General features: G+C 45.2%; 1 protein-coding gene across 1 annotated transcript; it reads right to left on the reverse strand.

Annotated features, from left to right (window-relative positions):
* Window positions 1-4,396: 4,396 nt before the first annotated feature.
* LOC311119474 (C-X-C chemokine receptor type 2-like) lies at window positions 4,397-17,060 on the reverse strand. Its single transcript, XM_084194156.1, has 2 exons — window positions 17,039-17,060; window positions 4,397-5,834 (listed from the first exon to the last, which is right to left on the reverse strand). Exons 1-2 carry the CDS (start codon window positions 17,043-17,045, stop codon window positions 4,765-4,767), a joined length of 1,077 nt encoding a protein of 358 aa, XP_084050282.1. The 5' UTR covers window positions 17,046-17,060; the 3' UTR covers window positions 4,397-4,764.
* Window positions 17,061-21,459: the final 4,399 nt, after the last annotated feature.

Here is a 21,459-nt window from a genome sequence, read left to right on the forward strand (position 1 = left end):
AACCCTTGTTGGCAATCGCAGAGGTCAGACGTTTCTTGTAGTTGGCCACCAGGTTTGCACACATCTCAGGAGGGATTTTGTCCCACTCCTCTTTGCAGATCTTCTCCAAGTCATTAAGGTTTCGAGGCTGATGTTTGGCAACTCGAACCTTCAGCTCCCTCCACAGATTTTCTATGGGATTAAGGTCTGGAGACTGGCTAGGCCACTCCAGGACCTTAATGTGCTTCTTCTTGAGCCACTCCTTTGTTGCCTTGGCCGTGTGTTTTGGGTCATTGTCATGCTGGAATACCCATCCACGACCCATTTTCAATGCCCTGGCTGAGGGAAGGAGGTTCTCACCCAAGATTTGAAGGTACATGGCCCCGTCCATCGTCCCTTTGATGCAGTGACGTTGTCCTGTCCCCTTAGCAGAAAAACATCCCCAAAGCATAATGTTTCCACCTCCATGTTTGACGGTGGGGATGGTGTTGTTGGGGTCATAGGCAGCATTCCTCCTCCTCCAAACACGGCGAGTTGAGTTGATGCCAAAGAGCTCGATTTTGGTCTCATCTGACCACAACACTTTCACCCAGTTCTCCTCTGACTCATTCAGATGTTCATTGGCAAACTTCAGACGGGCCTGTATATGTGCTTTCTTGAGTAGGGGGACCTTGCGGGCGCTGCAGGATTTCAGTCCTTCACGGCGTAGTGTGTTACCAATTGTTTTCTTGTTGACTATGGTCCCAGCTGCCTTGAGATCATTGACAAGATCCTCCCGTGTAGTTCTGGGCTGATTCCTCACCGTTCTCATGATCATTGCAACTCCACGAGGTGAGATCTTGCATGGAGCCCCAGGCCGAGGGAGATTGACAGTTATTTTGTGTTTCTTCCATTTGCGAATAATCGCACCAACTGTTGTCACCTTCTCACGAAGCTGCTTGGCGATGTTCTTGTAGCCCATTCCAGCCTTGTGTAGGTCTACAATCTTGTCCCTGACATCCTTGGAGATCTCTTTGGTCTTGGCCATGGTGGAGAGTTTGGAATCTGATTGATTGATTGCTTCTGTGGACAGGTGTCTTTTATACAGGTAACAAGCTGAGATTAGGAGCACTCCCTTTAAGAGTGTGCCCCTAATCTCAGCACGTTACCTGTATAAAAGACACCTGGGAGCCAGAAATCTTTCTGATTGAGAGGGGGTCAAATACTTATTTCCCTCATTAAAATGCAAATCAATTTATAACATTTTTGACATGCGTGTTCCTGGATTTTTTTGTTGTTATTCTGTCTCTCACTGTTCAAATAAACCTACCATTAAAATTATAGACTGATCATTTCTTTGTCAGTGGGCAAACATACAAAATCAGCAGGGGATCAAATACTTTTTTCCCTCACTGTATGCACTCTCTCTCTCTCTCTCTCTCTCTCTCTCTCTCTCTCTCGCTCTCTCTTTCTTTCTATTGCCTCTCTCTCTCTTTCTCTCTTTCTCTCTCTCTCTCTCTCTCTCTCTCTTTCTCTCACATGCACGCACGCACGCACGCATGCACACACACACACACACACACACACACACACACACACACACACACACACACACACACACACACATACAGCCACACACACACGCTGCTATTCCTTGTGCTCTGCTCACCAAGGAATAGCAGTGTTTGGAATGAGGCCTATAAAACACATCTGTCCAATCCCCGGAGGAAGATCAGGTTCATAATGAGGTTGTTATGCAGTTGTTATGGAGTATTATATCTGTGGGTCTCTCAGTCTCTCTGGGGGACTGGTTCAATGCCAAAACACCACTCACACAGAGAAGAAACAACTTTTCTATAATGTTTATTTGCTCTAACGTTTAATGTGATAATCACTGATAATTTAACTGTACGTTGACTACAGTAGCTGAGAACAAGCGTCTGTGCTAGTTGAAGAGGAATATGGAGCAGCTGGCAGAACGTACCATGTGTGAAATGGGTGTCTCACACACACACACACAGAGAGACACATCTACTCATGTTCAGCCACACATCTATTAATGTTCATCTGACACCCTGTTGTGCTGGGAGCATGTCCGGTGCATCAGCAGGGTGCCACACACACACACACACACACACACACACACACACACACACACACCTGACACTCCGTAGAGCAGGATTCCCCAACTGGCGGCCCGAGGTTGATTTTATTTGGCCCCCCAAGTGTTCTGAGCAAAAAAAAACTGTTTTGGACATAAAAGACTGTAAAAACACCATCAAATCCTAAGTATTCCCACGCATAATAGAAGTGATCGTATACAAATTTAAGCAAGGTTTGAAACGACTATGTTTTAGTCAAATATCATATCTGTTTGGGCTTTTTGCGGTCAATTTGCAGTCTACAAATTATTTGTAATTATGTTCCGGCCCCCTGACCATCCGCTCAAGAAAAAATCAGCCAGCAGCTGAATCTAGTTGATGATCCCTGCCATAGAGGCTAGAGTGTGTCTGGTCAGTCAGCAGGCTGTCCAGGGCTTATGACATGCTTGAGGCCACCCAAAGACCTTGGCACCTTGGGAAAGAACATGGAGGGTTCATATTTCGGTGGGGTTTTTTAATACACAAAAAAAAAACGAGATGAGTGTGTTCAAAATTAGCATGGTTTGCGTCATGGACAAATGTTATTATGGCCTGATTCTGAATTTCCAATTAGTTCCAAAATGTATCTTGAAAAAGTGGCTCCAAGTAAATTTTGCCACTGCTCAATTGCATTGTCCAACTTTTGCAGCCAGAAGCAAGTGAAATGGCCACAGAAACAGACTATCCTTCCAAGCTATTAGGCTAACATCTTTCTAAAGCTCCCTTAAAGTTTTGGGGCGACCCGACCACAATTCACATAGAAATGTTAGTTATAGATCTGTCATTCTCATTAAAAGCAAGTCTAAGAAGAGGTAGATCTGTTCTATGTGCGCTATTTTCTATGCTTCCCATTCTTATGTTTTGTTTTTTTGCGTCTTTTACTTTCGGTTTTGTACAATAGCTTGAAAAAGATGAAAATACAATATTTGTGGTTATGGAAAATATATTAGGCAAACTATTAGAATTTTATCAACCAGGAAATGGCGGAGCATCTTTAAGTCCCTTGGGGAGCATGTAGGTGATGAGTGCTGCGTTGTGTTGGGGTCAGGACCCTCTCTATCAGTGGGAATCATCCCTCCCCCAGGGGGCACCTATCTGATTATTATAGGGGTCAGGGGTCAGGCCCAGGAATTAGTCATGGATGTGTTACACAATGCTACAGAACTGTGTGTGAGGTAGAGGTGGAATACCCTCGGTACCTCCCACACTGACAGTGTAGAGAAACGGTGGCCACCTGCTCCAAGCCTGTAGTGTTGGACTAGAAGTATTGTACAGGGGATGAGAGAGATAGTGATTTTTTTAAAGGACGACAAGAGAACTTTTGTTTTGTCTCTCTCACCCTCCCTCTCTTAATTGGGGAGAACGGGCTCGTGGTAATGACTGGAGCGGAATCGGTGGAATGGTATCAAATACATGACACATGGTTTCCAGGTGTTTGATACCATTCCATTTGCTCTGTTCCAGCAATTATTATGAGACGTTCTCCCCTCAGCAGCCTCCACTGAAGCCCTCCTCTCCAATTGATTGTTTTCATTTTGATCTGCAGTTTTGAAGTTATTCCTGACACTCCGAAAGAAATTGTAACATGTCTGTGACTTTAGTTTTTGACAACTTTAGAAGTTAGTTCCAGATCAAGAACTGAAAGACAGGGCATTCTTCCCTGAGGACAAATCCTCAACTCCATACCCAAAACATTATTTTACTGTGCTAAGGTTAGCTTTCTGAGTTTGTGTAAACACGTCATCCAAACAGAAGACAGGTCCAATATCATAACTGTGACATACTCTGGGCAGTTGTCAAATAGTAGTGACCTCTTTATGGCTGTCTTCACCAGCTAGCTAATCAGGAGGGCTATGGTGCAGAGCCAGAGCTGGTCTCCCCATTCAGACCCATGTAATGACTGCCCTCTGCTGGTGAATGGGTGTATTAGTCGTTTGGTAATAACAGATCGAAAGTACAGTATCTATGGGTAATAAACCGACTGTAGGTTCTTCTTAATACCAATCACTAGAGGGGAGCCAAGTGTAGCCTTTTGAACCATGTTTGGTGAGATAGCTTGCCTGAGACCTAAAATACATCTGCCAGCCCCTGACTGGAAGGTACCTTCTGTTCTTGGTACAGTTGACTCTGGAGTGTTGAAAGATTTGGAACTAGTTGGTCACATCACAGTTTAGTTTATTGAGTCATTATTCCCTTTGAGGAAATGTGTCTTGCGTCGATCTAATCAAGCAGCTTTGGACAAACAACAACAGCACGGGGTATTTATTAGCTAACACAACAGACAACAGAGGGCATTATATACATGTACAGACAACAGGGGCAATGGTATATGGAGGGACATTAAAAAACACATAAATATAGGGTCTGAGTCTGCAGTCTGATAGTGCCAGCACATATTCAGTGTCAGGCTAGGAATGTTAGGTTACAATATGTTACACAGGGACAATCTTATAAGTTATTCAAAGCAGGGGTTCATTCCATTTCAATTCCAATCAGTTCAGAAAGTGAACCAAACTCCAATTAAGATTTTAAAAATGTCCTCATTGAAAAGCATTGAAGATAATTTGAATTTGAATTTTAGAGTACTTCCTCAAATGACTGGAATTAAAATGGAATTGAAATCAACCCTGATTCAAAGTAATGTGGGGACAACCTGCCAGATCAATCATAACAGTCCATTCCCTTCTGAGGTCTGGGATGTGGACCTGCTGTATCGAGACACCGACCCCCTCTCTGGTCCCTGTGACTTCCTGACCAGGGCACCCAGGTTTCTCCTGAACTTCTCCCCCACAAAGGCATACAGCACTGGGTTAACACAGCTGTGGAGCAGGGCCAGGCTGTGGGTGACCTGGAGGGCCAGGTCCACCCTGTTCCTGTCAGCACAGTCGAAGGGCACCAGCTTGGCCCTCATCAGGGTGTCGGTCATTACCGTCAAGTGGAACGGCGTCCAGCACAGGAGGAAGGCGATCACCACGGCAACGATGACCCGCATGGCCCTGTGCTTCTGGAAGCCGCGCGTCCGCAGCAACCGGGCCACGGTAACACTGTAGCACGCCACCATGATGACTAGTGGGAGCAGGAACCCTATGATGTGGCGTAAGCCGCGCGTAGCGAGCCGCCAGTGGGTGGCGCTGCCAAGGTCGAAGCGCTCAGCGCACTTTGTCGGACCACCACCGGAGGGCGTGAAGGCGTCGTTGAAGAGGGCGGGGAGAGAGAGGGCGCCCCCCAGAGCCCAGATGAAGGTGCAGGCGACCCAGCTGCAGGCCCTGCGGCGGTCCTTACGGGACTTGGCAGAGCGAACGATCACCAGGTAGCGGTCGACACTGATACACACCAGGAACAGGATGCTGGTGTAGAAGCTAGTCTCCATAACCAGGCTGAGGAACTTACACAGGAAGTCACCAAAGATCCAGCCGTGGAGCATGGCAGCAGCCCAGAAGGGCAGGATCAGAGCCAGCAGCCCGTCGGCTACCGTCAGGTGAAACAGGTAGACGTCGGATGGGGTCAGGGACTGGTGACTGGAGCCAATCACTAGCCCCACAAGTAGGTTACCAGGAACAGCCAATAGGAAGATGGCGATGTGAAGGACACACAGGGATATGACGGCACTGGTATACAGGGGCTGAGCTGCACAGGAGAAGGTGTTAGAGTTCAGGACAAAGGAGGTGATGTTGATGTAATAGGAGTCGTTGGGTGAATCGTAATAATAGTCCAGGATGTATGATTCTTTTAGCTCTATTGGAGATGGGGAAAACAGTGGTCAGTGGGGATCTTTTATGATTTGATCACTTCGCCTTATAATGTTATTCTATCTAAAGCTTCTCATACAGTCAACAGATATTCTGTACATTTCTTTCTACCCATCCATCAACCCATCAGCCATCCACCCACCCAACCTCATTCATCCATCCATCCATCCACCCACCCACCCAAACCCATCCATCCACCCACCCAAACCCATCCATCGATCCATCCACCCAAACCCATCCATCCATCCAAACCCATCCATCTACCCAAACCCATCCACCCACCTATCCACCCAAACCCATCCATCCATCCATCCAAACCCATCATCCACTCAAACCTATCCATCCATCCACCCACCTGTTAGATTAATTTGGATTTTAAGAATAATGACTAAAGAATTTCACCCCAAACACAGTATAAATGTTAGAATTATCATGTAGTGTCAACCCACTAACAGAGGGGGCGTTACTAACCATTCAAGGGGGAAGGCGGGAACTGTTTAAGAAAGCCACCTAAAGGTGGGAGGAGCATAGTGTCTTTGTTTGTCAAGGGGTATAAAAAACAGGATATTTGTGTTTTTGAGCAGAGCTCTCCTTGAATAAAATTTACCGATAATTACTTGTGGATTGTGGACCTTGAATCATTGATGATTAAAACCAGAGCTTTACAACCTCTGGTAATGATTCAAGCTTAGGTCGAATTAGAGATAGAAATTCACATGACAGATTGGTCCTTCTGAGCGGAGCTTTAATACATCTTTATCGTTCTAAAGACACCGAAATCCGTGCACGGCCGGGTAATTACATCCGTGAAGAATAGTCCTGGCCTTCGACGTTAAGGTTATAAGACAGGCCGGTGATTACTCTTTATGAACGATAAAGACGTTAACAAGTTTGAAAAAGCATTTTAATCCAGACTGCGAGGAAAAGGTCAGTAATTTTTATTCATGGATTTTGGTAAAATGAGTTGAACTTAGTTACCAAATTCAAAGAAGGTAATAATTATTACGACAGGGAGGGTCCGCAATTGATCCTAGAGGTAAATAGCTATTTAAAAAAAAAACTAGTCCGAAATGACATGGAAGTGAATTGCAATCACAAATGTAAACTAGTTAATATTGTCATTGTACGAATTGCAATGTTCAGTATAAACAGGGAAATAATTATCATCGTATGAGAGGGATGGGTCGGGAGTTCTATATACGACTGGGCATTTGCTAGAACTTTGCAAACAAGTTTGGCATATGATAAGGTCGTGTATGTGTGAGACTTAATCCCTCGGGAGACGTGATCATTATTTCAGGGGTGGAGGAAAAAAATAAGTCGCGTGAGGAAAATTGGGTAACTTACTCTTTTCATGAAACCGGAGTTTTAAATAGAAACTCTGGGTTAGGGGTTAAATAATTTTAAAGGGTTAATTACAAAAGCAAGAGGCGCACTAAGAGATTAGCTCCTACGAAAATAATTCGGGAGTGAATTATTTAAAAAACAAAAAGGGGGGGAGGGATTTCTTATTGTTCCGCCATGGGAAAGACATCTTCTAAACAAGTCCGAGAATTAACGGGAGATGAAAGAAATATGTTTTATGGATCCATTTGGGAGAAGAGGTATGAATTTATTGGGCATCTCGAAGTAGAAAAATTAGAATTTATGATCAAACAGATGCATGTAGACTGGAACTAATTTGAAAGAACAGCGAAAGGAGGGGCTAGAGACAGCGAGTGTGTTTTTTTAAGCGCGAAAATGCTTTAACGGGGACAAAGGAATATTTAACCATCGTGACTGCAGGGGAAAAGGAGGATGACAGTCAATATTTTTGGTTCAACGGGTAAAATGTTTGAAAAAATGATTCGTGTCAATTAAGAATTGGCTAAAAACACCACAAAGCGATTATTTGAGAGGTACCTATAAAGTCCAACGATGTGGTCCTCTGTAGCTCAGCTGGTAGAGCACGGCGCTTGTAACGCCAAGGTAGTGGGTTCGATCCCCGGGACCACCCATAATAAAAAATGTATGCACGCATGACTGTAAGTCGCTTTGGATAGAAGCGTCTGCTAGATGGCATATTATTATGCATGTGTCTGAACTTTCGCACTCAAACGTAGACGTACGTAATGGGTGAGAAGGTGGAGAATATTTGCGTTTTTGGTCAGTTGGCAGACGCTCTGGTCCGGAGCGACTTGAAAAACCAATAGAGAGTTGAATTGAACTATTCTGTTGTGTTGGGCATTTGAATGGCATAAGGTGAAATATGTGTGTATGAGGAAATTCAACGGCGGGTATAAATGATAACCGGATACTACTTAGTATTTGGTTGGTTAAATGCTAAATAAAAGATTTGAGGCGTGGTTATGGGGTAACTAGGAAGACGCACTTATTCAATAGAGAATGGGTGGAGAGAGAGTTTTTACGTGTATTAAAAGTTGCATAAGATAACTAGTAGTATTCTAAATAATCTATGAAAATATGTTACAAGTACGAATGACATTATTTCCTAAGAAGGTAGATTGTAGGGAAGTTTCCCGTGCCTCCCCCATAATGTAGGAAGGAGCAGGAGAGGGGGGGGGAGTGAGAGACAGGAAAATACAAATGGTTGGAAGATTTTAAAACGATAATTTATTTTCGTTACAGGGAAGCAAGTGGCATTGGCTGTTGTGCTGGGGGAATAGCGCCAGCCTGTGGTGGGTTCTGGATTTGTTATAAATAACTTTATATTTTAAACTAAAATGAATAGACTACAATTGGAACATCAGAAAAAGGACAATATAATTCGTAATAGTTATTATAATTATTATTTATAGTTATTGCAGTTATTATTATCCTGAGTGGTGCAGTGGTCTAAGGCACTGCATCGCAGGGCTAACTGTGCCACTAGAGATCCTGGTTCGGATCCAGGTTCTGTCGCAGCCGACAGCGACCGGGAGACTCATGGGCGGCGCACAATTGGCCCAGCGTCGTCCAGGGTAGGGGGGAAAATGGCCGGCAGGGATGGAGCTCAGTTGATAGAGCATGGTGTTTGCAACGCCAGGGTTATGGGTTCGATTCCCACGGGGGGAGGCCAGTAAAAAAAATAAAGATAAAAATAATAAAAATGTATTCACTAGGTTGCTCTGGATAGGAGCGTCTGCTGGGTGACTAGAATGTAAATGTATTATCATTGATTCAGTAATGATAGGAGGGAAGTAGCGATAGAACTGTGAGGGTTGAGTTGAGGACAAGGAGAATGATTTGTGGCTCTGGTTGGCGGGAAAAAGGAGAGGCAGAGACAGACTTAGAGAGACAGAGGAAGTTAGAGAGAGAGAGAATAAAAGAAAAAGAGAGAAGGAAACTGTTTAGGTTTGAAAAACAAGCAGGCTGAGAGACAGAGATAACAGTTTCTGGAGCTTGAAAAGCAGAGACTAACAGAGTAAGAAAAGGAACAGACGAGAGCAGAGTATTTAATGGCCACTAGGGGAAATAGCTGGGAGAGGTAGAACTCCAGGATAGAAGAGGAGAGAGATTTTACTAGGGGGTGGATCAAATAATTGATAATGGATCATTTGAATGAGATCACATGTAGCAGATTTAGAGTAATCAATTAAATAATCATTGTATACTCGAGAAATTTTGAGGGATTTTATGAAGTTAGGCAGTATTTAGGTCATAAGAGGGAGCTACCAAATTAAGTTGAGCCTAACTATCTTTGATTGTTATTTTTCAATTGGGTTTTTCAAATAAAATAAAAACACACCCAGCATGATGTTTATAAAGGGTTGTTATGTTGAATTTAGGGAATTTTCAACAGTTCATAGGTGGTGTTTACTATGCTGTGGGATGGAACGGTTTATTGGGTGATATTTGAAACTAAATTCATGGAATAAGCTGCAGTAATCAGAAGAATGTACAATCTAAGGCGAGACAACTATTGCCTAGATCATTGATTTAGCAATAGGGTCAGGTAGATAAGGACTAGAGAAAAATAAAATAAAAAATTAGATGAAGAATGATGAGCTTTTTGGTAAGGATAGACTGCTGTAAAGCTTGGGTCGTCATTATGTACTGCATACGGGTAAATCAAGTGATCTTATCTATGGGAAGGCAATGGCAGCCCATGGTAAAATCATTTGGAACTCTGAGGAGGAAGAACAGGTTATGTTGTTGCTCTCTTCCCAAACAGTCTTAGCTTTTCATAAATATATCAGGGATGTTACCCAAATGGTAGAGAGTAAAGAGGGATGACATTGGTCGTGGTTTAAAGATGATGGGATTTTTTGGTGGGCTATTAGAGATAACTGGGTTAATCACGAACATAGAGGTTTTTATTCTTTGTTGCTAGGCAGAATACTTAGGTGACCTAAAAAAAAATGGACTTGTCATGTCCAACAATCAGTCTTCAGGTCAAGCCCGGGAGAGCCGGGGTAGAACAGAGGTTGAACTAAACATAAGTGTTTTTACAAGATAAGAGATTGTTTGATTGGATTACTAATTGATTCTGAACTGAATGAAAGTCGAATTTAGCCGCCATAAAGACAAAGGAAGTGGGAGGAGCAATAAAGAAGCAAAAGACAATCTCAAAAATGAAAGGCATGGCAATTGGTTGATAAATAACCTAAGGGAATGTTTAGGAAGGTGGAAAAAATTGACACATAAGCAGAACTATGTGTCAAGAGGGGGGAAGAGGCTAATTGTATTAGATAATATACGAAGGAGAGGACAAAATACTTTTTAAAAAAAACATTTTTTAGATAGTCTAAAAAGAGAATGCAGTCAGAAATTGTTACATTAATCTGAACATGTGTGAAGATAGTTTATTAACCACACCCGTATGTTAGAGGTTTTGTGCCCCACAGGTGAACTAAAGGAGAAGGTGACCCACTATCTAACCAGGTGACTGGTGAGCATCCAGTCACTAGAAGGAAAACTGGAAGCAGGCCTGTTGGGAAGGGCCCTATCAGGTTATGTTGGTAACCACCTTGGCCATTAGAATAGCAGAGAGAGGAACCTGGGTCCATGTTACCCACTGCAAGAAGGTAGGACCACATGCAAGCACCACTTAGCACACGCAGAGTTGACGAGCTGAACTGCGCCACAGGGTGCGGGGGTCATCTCTGTCAACGAAGATCTCCTACCCAGACCTATCATCACTGTAGTGTGTTCCTAGGGTGTGAGTATGGGGTGGTACCGAGCAGAAGGACTCAAGACAGGAGAGGGTTGGCGGTTTTTGGGAATATGGGTGACCCTGAGCTGCATCATAGTCTCGGCAATAGTCGTGGTAGGTCAAAATCCACCACCACCTCGCACCAATTACGCTATGGCCTTACAACATTTTTAAGAAATAAAGGGAAGCGACCCGACATACTGACCGTCAAGGGCGAGTGATCTACAAAATAGGAGTCAGAGAGGGGTGGGGAGTAAGATTCAAAATTAGGATTAGGGATCTTATCAGAGCGGATAAGCAAGCAACAGGGGATTATAAGATCCCGTTGTATTTATGTTCAGCTCCCTCGGCAGATTGTTCCTGGGCTCAGGTATTTAGATATACTGGGGGACGGAGATATGAGACGGGGGGGGGGGGGGGGGCTGGACGTCAAGATGGAGGATAAGAAGGTATAACGACATCCCCACGGAAATGGTAGTAACAATAGTAAAAGTCACTAAAGAGGACATGAGAAGAACTTACTGGGCTTGCGCGGACGTATACGGACGGGATGCTTGTCTAAGATTATATTTGATGGAGTCAAAAGATATAGAGGGAGCAGGTACTGTCATTAATCCACTAACAGCAATAGACCGAGTAAATCAGTCAAGGGATGACGGAGTCAATTCAACTAACCCGTCCACTATGAAAGATTTTCTCCTCCAAGAATGGAACAATGGGGAAGTGGAGGGGGTCCCTGATGAAAATCTCTGGTTAAAGTGGATTAAATACACCGCTAGGGCCTTGGGGGAGACCAATTGTTATGCATGCTCCATTGGGCGACCAACAATGTTGACCGCACCAATGCCAAAGGCAATGTTTCCCTGTGTATTAGACCTGGGGTCCAATCAAAAAGAGCCAAATTGCACAGTGATTGGGCTGGCAAAATTGACATACTCGGCCAGCCCACCTAGATTCACTTTAACTCCTGGCGAATACCAGTGTTACAGACATAGAAATGGCACCGATAACTTGGGTGATTTTGATGGCTGTAAGGAGATAATTAATGTGACTGATTTAGATAAGGAAGGAAGGGAAAAAAAATTAGGAACCTAACCATCCCTTCGACTGATGTGTGGTGGGCATGCACTAAAAAAGGGAGCATTCGGCAGACATTACCAGAGGGATGGGTGGGTACTTGTGCACCAGTATTGTTGGTCCAACCTGTAAGAATTGGTCATCAAAGACCAGTGACAGGAAGAATAATTAGGAGAAAAATAAATAAGTCAGGAAGGAAATAGCCCAATTTGGATAGATGGTATAGGCATCCCCAGGGGTGTTCCAGACGAATACAAAGCTATAAATCAAATATGGGAGAGTTTTACTACAACATTTTTCTGGTGGGGGACAAACAAAAATATGGATTGGATAAATTATATCTATTACAACCAACAACGATTTATTGACAAGACTAGAGATGCAGTAAAGGGGATCTCTGAGCGATTATCCGCCATCCCGCTCATAACTTAGTAGAGGTTGGTTCTAGATCAGGCAGAAAGGGCCGGTGTCTATAGAAAGATAAGCCATTGTTGCATATTTATCCCTAACAACACCACACCGGATGGGACAGTCACCAGAGCTCTTACAGAATTAACTGCACTAAGTGAAGGATGAACTGAACTCAGAAGTTAGTACATTGTGGATAGGGTGGTTTGATTAAATATTTGGTAAATGGAAAACCCTAGCAGCCACCATCTTAGGAGCGATCAGTGTTTGTATGGGTATTCTTGTATTATGTGGTTGTTGTCTTGTTCCCTGTGTCCGAGGATTGGTAAGTCAGGCGTTGGTGAAATGCAGTATCTAAACAATGATGAGAGATGGACTGACTCCGGACTCTGACCAGGGGAATGTGAAAAACAATCCTCCAGGCTTGGTGGATGACGAGGATTTGGACCCTGAAAGACCGCATGTCACGATCGTTACAGGAAGCGGACCAAGGCGCAGCGTTGAAAGCAAACATATTTATTATACGAATGATCACACGATCAAAACAACGAAACGTGACGTCCTTGGTTACATAAACAAACCAACACGGAACAAGAAACCACAAATAATGAATGCCTAACGGCTACCTAAGTATGACTCCCAATCAGAGACAACGAGCTACAGCCGTCTCTGATTGGGAGCCACCCTGGCCAACATAGATATACAACAACTAGAACATAAACAAATGAAAACTCACACCCTGGCTCAACATACTAGAGTCCCCAGAGCCAGGGCGTGACAGTACCCCCCCCTAAAGGCGCGGACTCCGACCGCGCCAACCAAATACAACAGGGGAGGGACCGGGTGGGCACTCCGCCTTGGCGGCGGATCCGGCTCCGGACATGACCCCCACTCCTTCTCTAACCCCCCAAAGTACCCCTGGTCCGGTCTGGCCCTGCTGACCGGAGCTGAACTGAACACTGGTGGAGCAGATTGCTCTAGCTCCGGCGTGACGCAGCACCTGACCGGTGCCGGACCTGCCACCGGTGGAACAGGCACGGGCCGTGCCGGACTGACGACGCACACCACTGGCTTGGTGTGGGGAGCAGGAGCGGGCCGAGCCGGGCTGACGAAACGCACCACTGACTTGGTGCGGGGAGCAGGAGCGGGCCGGACCGGGCTGACGACGCGCACCACTGACTTGGTGCGGGGAGCAGGAACGGGCCGGACAGGGCTGACGAAACGCACCACTGACTTGGTGCGGGGAGCAGGAATGGGCCGGACTGGGCTGGCGACGCGCACCACAGACTTGGTGCGGAGAGCAGGAACGGGCCGGACAGGGCTGACGAAACGCACCACTGACTTGGTGCGGGGAGCAGGAATGGGCCGGACTGGGCTGGCGACGCGCACCACAGACTTGGTGCGGAGAGCAGGAACGGGCCGGACAGGGCTGACGAAACGCACCACTGACTTGGTGCGGGGAGCAGGAATGGGCCGGGCCGAGCTGGCGATGCGCACCGTAGACTTGGTGCGAGTGGCAGGAACAGGCCGGACCGTACTGGGAACACACACCACTGGCCCTACGTGGGGATCAGGAACAGGCCGGACCGGACTGGCAACACACGCCAGTACCTCTCGCCGTGCCTCTACATCTTCCACCCTCTCTTCGACCAGTGGCCCCCGTAACCTGGCGGCCTCCTCTGCCAATCCGCTGGGCCGCTCTGCCGCGGTCTCCTGCTGGCCCGTCGTCCACGGCGTTAGCCCCCCCCTAAAAAATTTCTGGCCGTCTCCCCTACCCGTGGACCAGGTCTCCATGTCCCTCGCCAGCCTTTCGCCCTTCTGCCACAAAGTCCAACCTCTCTCCTCTTCTCTTGGCTTGGCCCAGTCGAGACTCCTACTCCACTGCTCCCAAGTCCATCCTCTCTCTTCTTCACGCTGCTTGGTCCTGTTATGGTGGTTTCTTCTGTCACGATCGTTACAGGAAGCGGACCAAGGCGCAGCGTTGAAAGCAAACATATTTATTATACGAATGATCACACGATCAAAACAACGAAACGTGACGTCCTTGGTTACATAAACAAACCAACACGGAACAAAAAACCACAAATAATGAATGCCTAACGGCTACCTAAGTATGACTCCCAATCAGAGACAACGAGCTACAGCCGTCTCTGATTGGGAGCCACCCTGGCCAACATAGATATACAACAACTAGAACATAAACAAATGAAAACTCACACCCTGGCTCAACATACTAGAGTCCCCAGAGCCAGGGCGTGACACCGCAATTGGATGAAATGTTTATTAGTTCTGATGTGATCTCTGAGATTAATCATGCTTGTAAAATACATTTATCCTGAATGTGGGAATATTTAGTCAAAGGGGTGGATTGTTAGATTAATTTGGATTTTAAGAATAATGACTAAAGAATTTCACCCCAAACACAGTATAAATGTTAGAATTATCATGTAGTGTCAACCCACTAACAGAGGGGGCGTTACTAACCATTCAAGGGGGAAGGCGGGAACTGTTTAAGAAAGCCACCTAAAGGTGGGAGGAGCATAGTGTCTTTGTTTGTCAAGGGGTATAAAAAACAGGATATTTGTGTTTTTGAGCAGAGCTCTCCTTGAATAAAATTTACCGATAATTACTTGTGGATTGTGGACCTTGAATCATTGATGATTAAAACCAGAGCTTTACAACCTCTGGTAATGATTCAAGCTTAGGTCGAATTAGAGATAGAAATTCACATGACACCACCCAAACCCATCCACCCAAACCCATCCATCCACCCAAACCCATCCATCCATCCATCCAGCCATCAAAACCCATCCATCCACTCAAACCCATCCATCCATCCATCCATCTACCCAAACCCATCCATCCATCCATCCACCCAAACCCATCCATCCACCCAAACCCATCCATCTGCCCAAACCCATCCAACCATCCATCTACCCAAACCCATCCACCCACCCACCCAAACCCACCCAAACCCATCCACCCACCTATCCACCCAAACCCACCCAATCCCATCCATCCATCAGTCCAAACCCATCCACCCACCCAAACCCATCCATCCATCCATCCATCTACCCAAACCCATCCATCCATCCATCCATCCAAACCCATCCACCCATCCATCCATCCACTCAAACCCATCCACCCATCCATCCACCCAAACCCAACAAAACCCATCCACCCATCCATCCACCCAAACCCATCCAAACCCATCCATCCACCCACCCACCCAAACCCATCCATCCATCCATCCATCTATCCAAACCCATCCATCCACCCAAACCCATCCACCCATCCACCCATCCATCCACCCAAACCCATCCATCCATCTACCCAAACCCACCCATCACCCAAAACCATCCATCCATCCATCCATCCAAACCCATCCATCCACTCAAACCCATCCACCCATCCATCCACCCAAACACATCCATCCAACCATCTACCCAAACCCACCCATCCATCCACCCAAACCCATCCACCCATCTATCCAACCATCTACCCAAACCCACCCATCCATCCACCCAAACCCATCCACCCATCCATCCACCCAAACCCATACATCCACCCAAACCCATCCATCCATCTACCCAAACCCATCCATCCATCCACCCAAACCCATCCATCCATCCATCTACCCAAGCCCATCCATCCACCCATACCCATCCATCCATCCATCTACCCAAACCCATCCATCCACCCACCGAAACCCATCCACCTACCCAAACCCATCCATCCATCCATCCAAACCCATCCATCCACTCAAACCCATCCATCCACCCACCCAAAACCCTCCACCCATCCATTCACCCAAACCCATCCATCCATCCACCCAAAACCATTCATCCACCCAAACCCATCCACCCACCCAAACCCATCCATCTACCCAAACCCATCCATCCATCCATCCATCCAAACCCATCCATCCACTCAAACCCATCCATCCATCCATCCATCCACCCAAACCCATCCAAACCCATCCACCCATCCATCCATCCACCCAAACCCATCCAAACCCATCCATCCATCCATCTACCCAAACCCATCCATCCACCCAAACCCATCCATCCACCCATCCACCCATCCATCCATCCAACCATCTACCCAAACCCACCCATCCATCTACCCAAACCATCCATCCATCCGTCCATCTACCCAAACCCATCCATCACCCAAAACCATCCATCCATCCATCCATCCAAACCCATCCATCCATTCAAACATATCCACCCATCCATCCATCCATCCACCCAAACCCATCCATCTATCCATCTACCCAAACCCATCCATCCACCCAAACCCATCCATCTACCCAAGCCCATCCATCCACCCATACCCATCCATCCATCCATCTACCCAAACCCATCCATCCACCTACCCAAACCCATCCTTCCACCCAAACCCATCCATCCATCCATCCACCCACCCAAACCCATCCATCCATCCACCCAAACCCATCCATCCATCCATCCACCAGCCCAAACCCATCCACTCATCCATCCATCCATCTACCCACCCAAACCCATCCATCCGAATTTCATGAGTATTCAACAAACTATGTAGCTTCTTACCTGTCATCTTTGCATCCAGCTCTATGATAATGAAGAGGGAATTGTCACTCAGAATAGTCTTATTTTAAAGACGTCACAGCTGGGATGGAAGTGTCGAGATATCCTGTTTCGTCACCAATATTGTGTGACTGCATGTGTCAGCCTCAAATTCTGGCTCCTCAATGATGAGTTGTAGGGTGAAGTTTACCTTAGACACTAATCATTGGTCAGTTTTGCATTTTCTCCACTCATGTTTACGGTTAGAATTAGGGAAGGGGAAGCTGTTCCTAGATCTGCACCTAGGGGAAGCCTCACCCAATGATGATGTCCTAATGAAAATTGCACTGCTGGGTTTTTAGCAGAGGTCACCCCATGAGAGGATGAATTCATACAAAAGAGTGTGAACAGAAATGGAAATAGACAGGACATGTGATTCTTTTAGCTCTATTGAAGATGGGGGAAACAGTGTTCAGTGGGGATCTTTTTATGAAATGATCACTTAGCCTTATACTGTTATTCTATCTAAAGCTTCTTATACAGTCAACAGATAGTCTGTAAATTTCTTTCTATCCATCCATCCAACCCATCCTCCATCCATCCACCCACCAAAACCCATCCACCTATCCACCTATCCACCCAAACCCATCCATCCACCCACCCAAACGCATTTATCCATCCACCCACCCAAACCCACCCATCCACTCACCCAAACCCATCCAACCATCCATCCATTCATCCACCCAAACCCATCCATCCATTCATCCACCCAAACTAACCCATCCATCCACCCACCCAAACCCACCCATCCATCCATCCATTCATCCACCCAAACCCATCCATCCACCCAAACTCATACATCCATCCACCCAAACTAATCCATCCAAACCTATCCATCTATCCACCCAAACATCCTCCCAAACCCATCCATCCATCTATCCACCCAAACTCATCCATCCACCCAAACTCATCCCTTAATCCATTCATCCACCCACCTAAACCCATCCATCCACCCAAACCCATCCATCCACCCAAACTCATCCATCCACCCAAACCCATCCCTTCATCCATTCATTCATCCACCCACCCAAACCCATCCACCCATCCACCCACCCAAACCCATCCACCCATCCACCCACCCAAACCCATCCATCCACCCACCCAAACCCATCCATCCATCCATCCATCCACCCACCCAAACTCATCCATCCATCCATCCACCCAAACTAATCCATCCAAACCTATCTATCCATCCATCCATCCACCCACCCAAACCCATCCATCCATCCACTCAAACCCATCCATCCACCCATTCAAACCCATCCATCCATCCATCTACCAAACCCATCCACCCATCCATCCATCCATCCACCCAAACCATCCACCCATCCATCCATCCATCCACCCAAACCCATCTATCCACCCACCCAAACCCATCCACCCATCCATCCATCCATCCATCCACACACCCACCCAAACCCATCCATCCATCCATCCAACCACCCATGGTGGGAATTCAGGTATTCAATTTACCAACAAATTTCACTTTTTTCTTATGATGCACGCATACATTTTCTTAGTATATCATTTTTCCCAAAAAATATTTTGTGATAAAATAAAGAAAATTAGTATAAGTTAGAAGTATAGGTTGAAGTATGGACTACAGTAGGCTCAAATAAGCACTGTGGGGTGATTTATTACACTAGCCCACCTCCCATTCTGTAACAATCGCATGACCAGAACTAGTTATTGGTAAGTGTCACTTCTGAGAGACTGGTGGTTTCACTCCTGGCAATGCCACACACCCCTGTGGTAAACAATCATTCATTTTGTGAGAATTAATTCATTGATAGTGGCTCAGAAGACTTCAAAGCCTAGATAGAAATTACATTCCACTTTGAAGACTACTCTGTCAGATTTGCATACCATGTATAGACAGCCAATTATAGTTGTCATTTTCTCAGAATGTCCATTGTTTCTTCAGACTCCCAGCCAACCATGATAGATGGAATGGAATGTATTTTCTGTTTGAAAACTGATAACAGGTTCCTTGTTTTGTTTAGGGACTACTGCATCACATTTGTTCCATTCACATAAATATATCACTCATATTATTCTCTGCCTTTTTATGTGTGTTCATTGGAGTAGGTGGTACAGATTCCCTTTAATCCAGTGGTTCTCAACCTTTTTTGGTTACTGTACCACCAATTGAATTTTACTCTGCCCGGAGTACCCCTGAAGTACCCCCTCATGTGTATTTTACCAATAGGCCTATGGTGTCATTAGTCTTTTCAAGTACCCCCTGTGGATAGGCCAAGAACCCCAGGGGCCCTAGTAACACTGGTTGGGAACCACTGCTCTAATCTATATAAACAGATAGCAATTAAACAATCTGCAACAAATTAACTATTTTGGTGGAAATCACACATTTCTTCCAGCTTCATGAAACAGGTGTCGGGGTGTGACCTAAATCAAAATTGAACAACAACAAACTAGCAGGAGGAAATTTGCGGATGAACTATGCTCCTCACAGAGCAAAATAGTATTTGATGTCCACCAAGATAGTACATTTGTTGCATATTGTTTAATTACTATTTGTTTATGTAAGACATAAGCGACATGTGGTCGGTTACGGTCCCAGGCCAGTAAAAAACTTGTTTTAATTTTTTGGGGAACTCAGTCAGTCTCAACTTACTGTTGAGAGTTAGAATAGTAGAATACACAAGGTGTTTGAAATGTCGTTGTGCATCAGCAATTTTTGTTGTGTTACAGTCACTAAATTAGCCATGTCAGCTAACAACTTTTAGATTGGTAAATTAGTCTAGCCAGCTAACTAAATTTGTAGTAATCATGGCCGGGTGCCCTGACCTCCAGTGGCCATGGGCCCTGACTTCCAGGGGGCCCCCATCGATTTTTTTCAGATATCATTAACATGGCATAAGTCATGGTAAAATGTATAGAATTTCAGGAAATTAGCTTTAAAACTGCACAAATTTCTGCCCACCTCATGGCAAAATTTGTAGAATTGCAGGAAATGTGTTAAAAAAGTGAAAAATGTTCTCTCCGCCTCATGGCAAAATGTGTTGAACTGCAGAAAGAATGCTTTGAAACTGCTACATTTTCTCAATACTGTCAAGAGGGGGGCCACTAAAATCTTGCTTAGGGCCCCCAAAAGGCTACAGCCGGCCCTGGGTATCTGTACCACCCAATCCCAAAAAACAAAAACAAAAATAAGACAATAATATTTCAGATATCAATGGTTTACAAACACATTTGCACATATCTTCAATTTATTGATAAAATGCATCCCGTGATCCTGGTGATACTGTGTATCTTGTTTAATGTACAACTCCCTAGTTGTTGAGAAACATAGTCAGTTACCAAGAGAACTTTGCCTAGAGAGTTCTGCACTGCCTCTTTTCCCCTTTACTCTACAAAGCATTCTATGAATTTCACTATCTGAGAGGGCACTGCCCTGAGTACATTGTGTTGTATGTTTTTGGCCAGCCCAAGTTGTCACCCTATCATCTTCCTATTTGTCAAACACCCCCCATCACACACACACACACACCATTCTCACAGTCAATGAGGTGCTCTCCCAAGAGTTCCTAAAGGAATCATTCATTATGTATACAACTTATCTTGAGAAAGGCCACTAGCCCAAAACGTTGACCAAAGTACCATGTCCACCTTTGTGAACAATGAATATTACACCTTTGTGAACAATAAGATACACCATTGTGAACAATAAGATACACCATTGTGAATAATAAGATACACCATTGTGAACAATAAGATACACCATTGTGAATAATAAGATACACCATTGTGAATAATAAGATACAGATCTCCAGCATTTTTGTCTCTCAGCCTGTCATTTTTATAGGATGCTACAAGACAGCATCTTGAAATGTAGTCTACTAGTAGTAGTCTGTAGTGTGCTTCTGTAGTCTACTAGTAGTAGTCTGTAGTGTGCTTCTGTAGTCTACTAGTAGTAGTCTGTAGTGTGCTTCTGTAGTCTACTAGTAGTAGTCTGTAGTGTGCTTCTGTAGTCTACTAGTTGTAGTCTGTAGTGTGCTTCTGTAGGCTACTAGTAGTAGTCTGTAGTGTGCTTCTGTAGTCTACTAGTAGTAGTCTGTAGTGTGCGTCTGTAGTCTACTAGTAGTAGTCTGTAGTGTGCGTCTGTAGTCTACTAGTAGTAGTCTGTAGTGTGCTTCTGTAGTCTACTAGTAGTAGTCTGTAGTGTGCTTCTGTAGTCTACTAGTAGTAGTCTGTAGTGTGCTTCTGTAGTCTACTAGTAGTAGTCTGTAGTGTGCTTCTGTAGTCTACTAGTAGTAGTCTGTAGTGTGCGTCTGTAGTCTACTAGTAGTAGTCTGTAGTGTGCGTCTGTATACTAGTAGTAGTCTGTAGTGTGCTTCTGTAGTCTACTAGTAGTAGTCTGTAGT

Source organism: Coregonus lavaretus (assembly GCF_964263955.1).
Source record: "Coregonus lavaretus genome assembly, contig: HAP1_SCAFFOLD_1491, whole genome shotgun sequence".
NCBI classification, from domain to species: Eukaryota; Metazoa; Chordata; class Actinopteri; order Salmoniformes; family Salmonidae; genus Coregonus; species Coregonus lavaretus.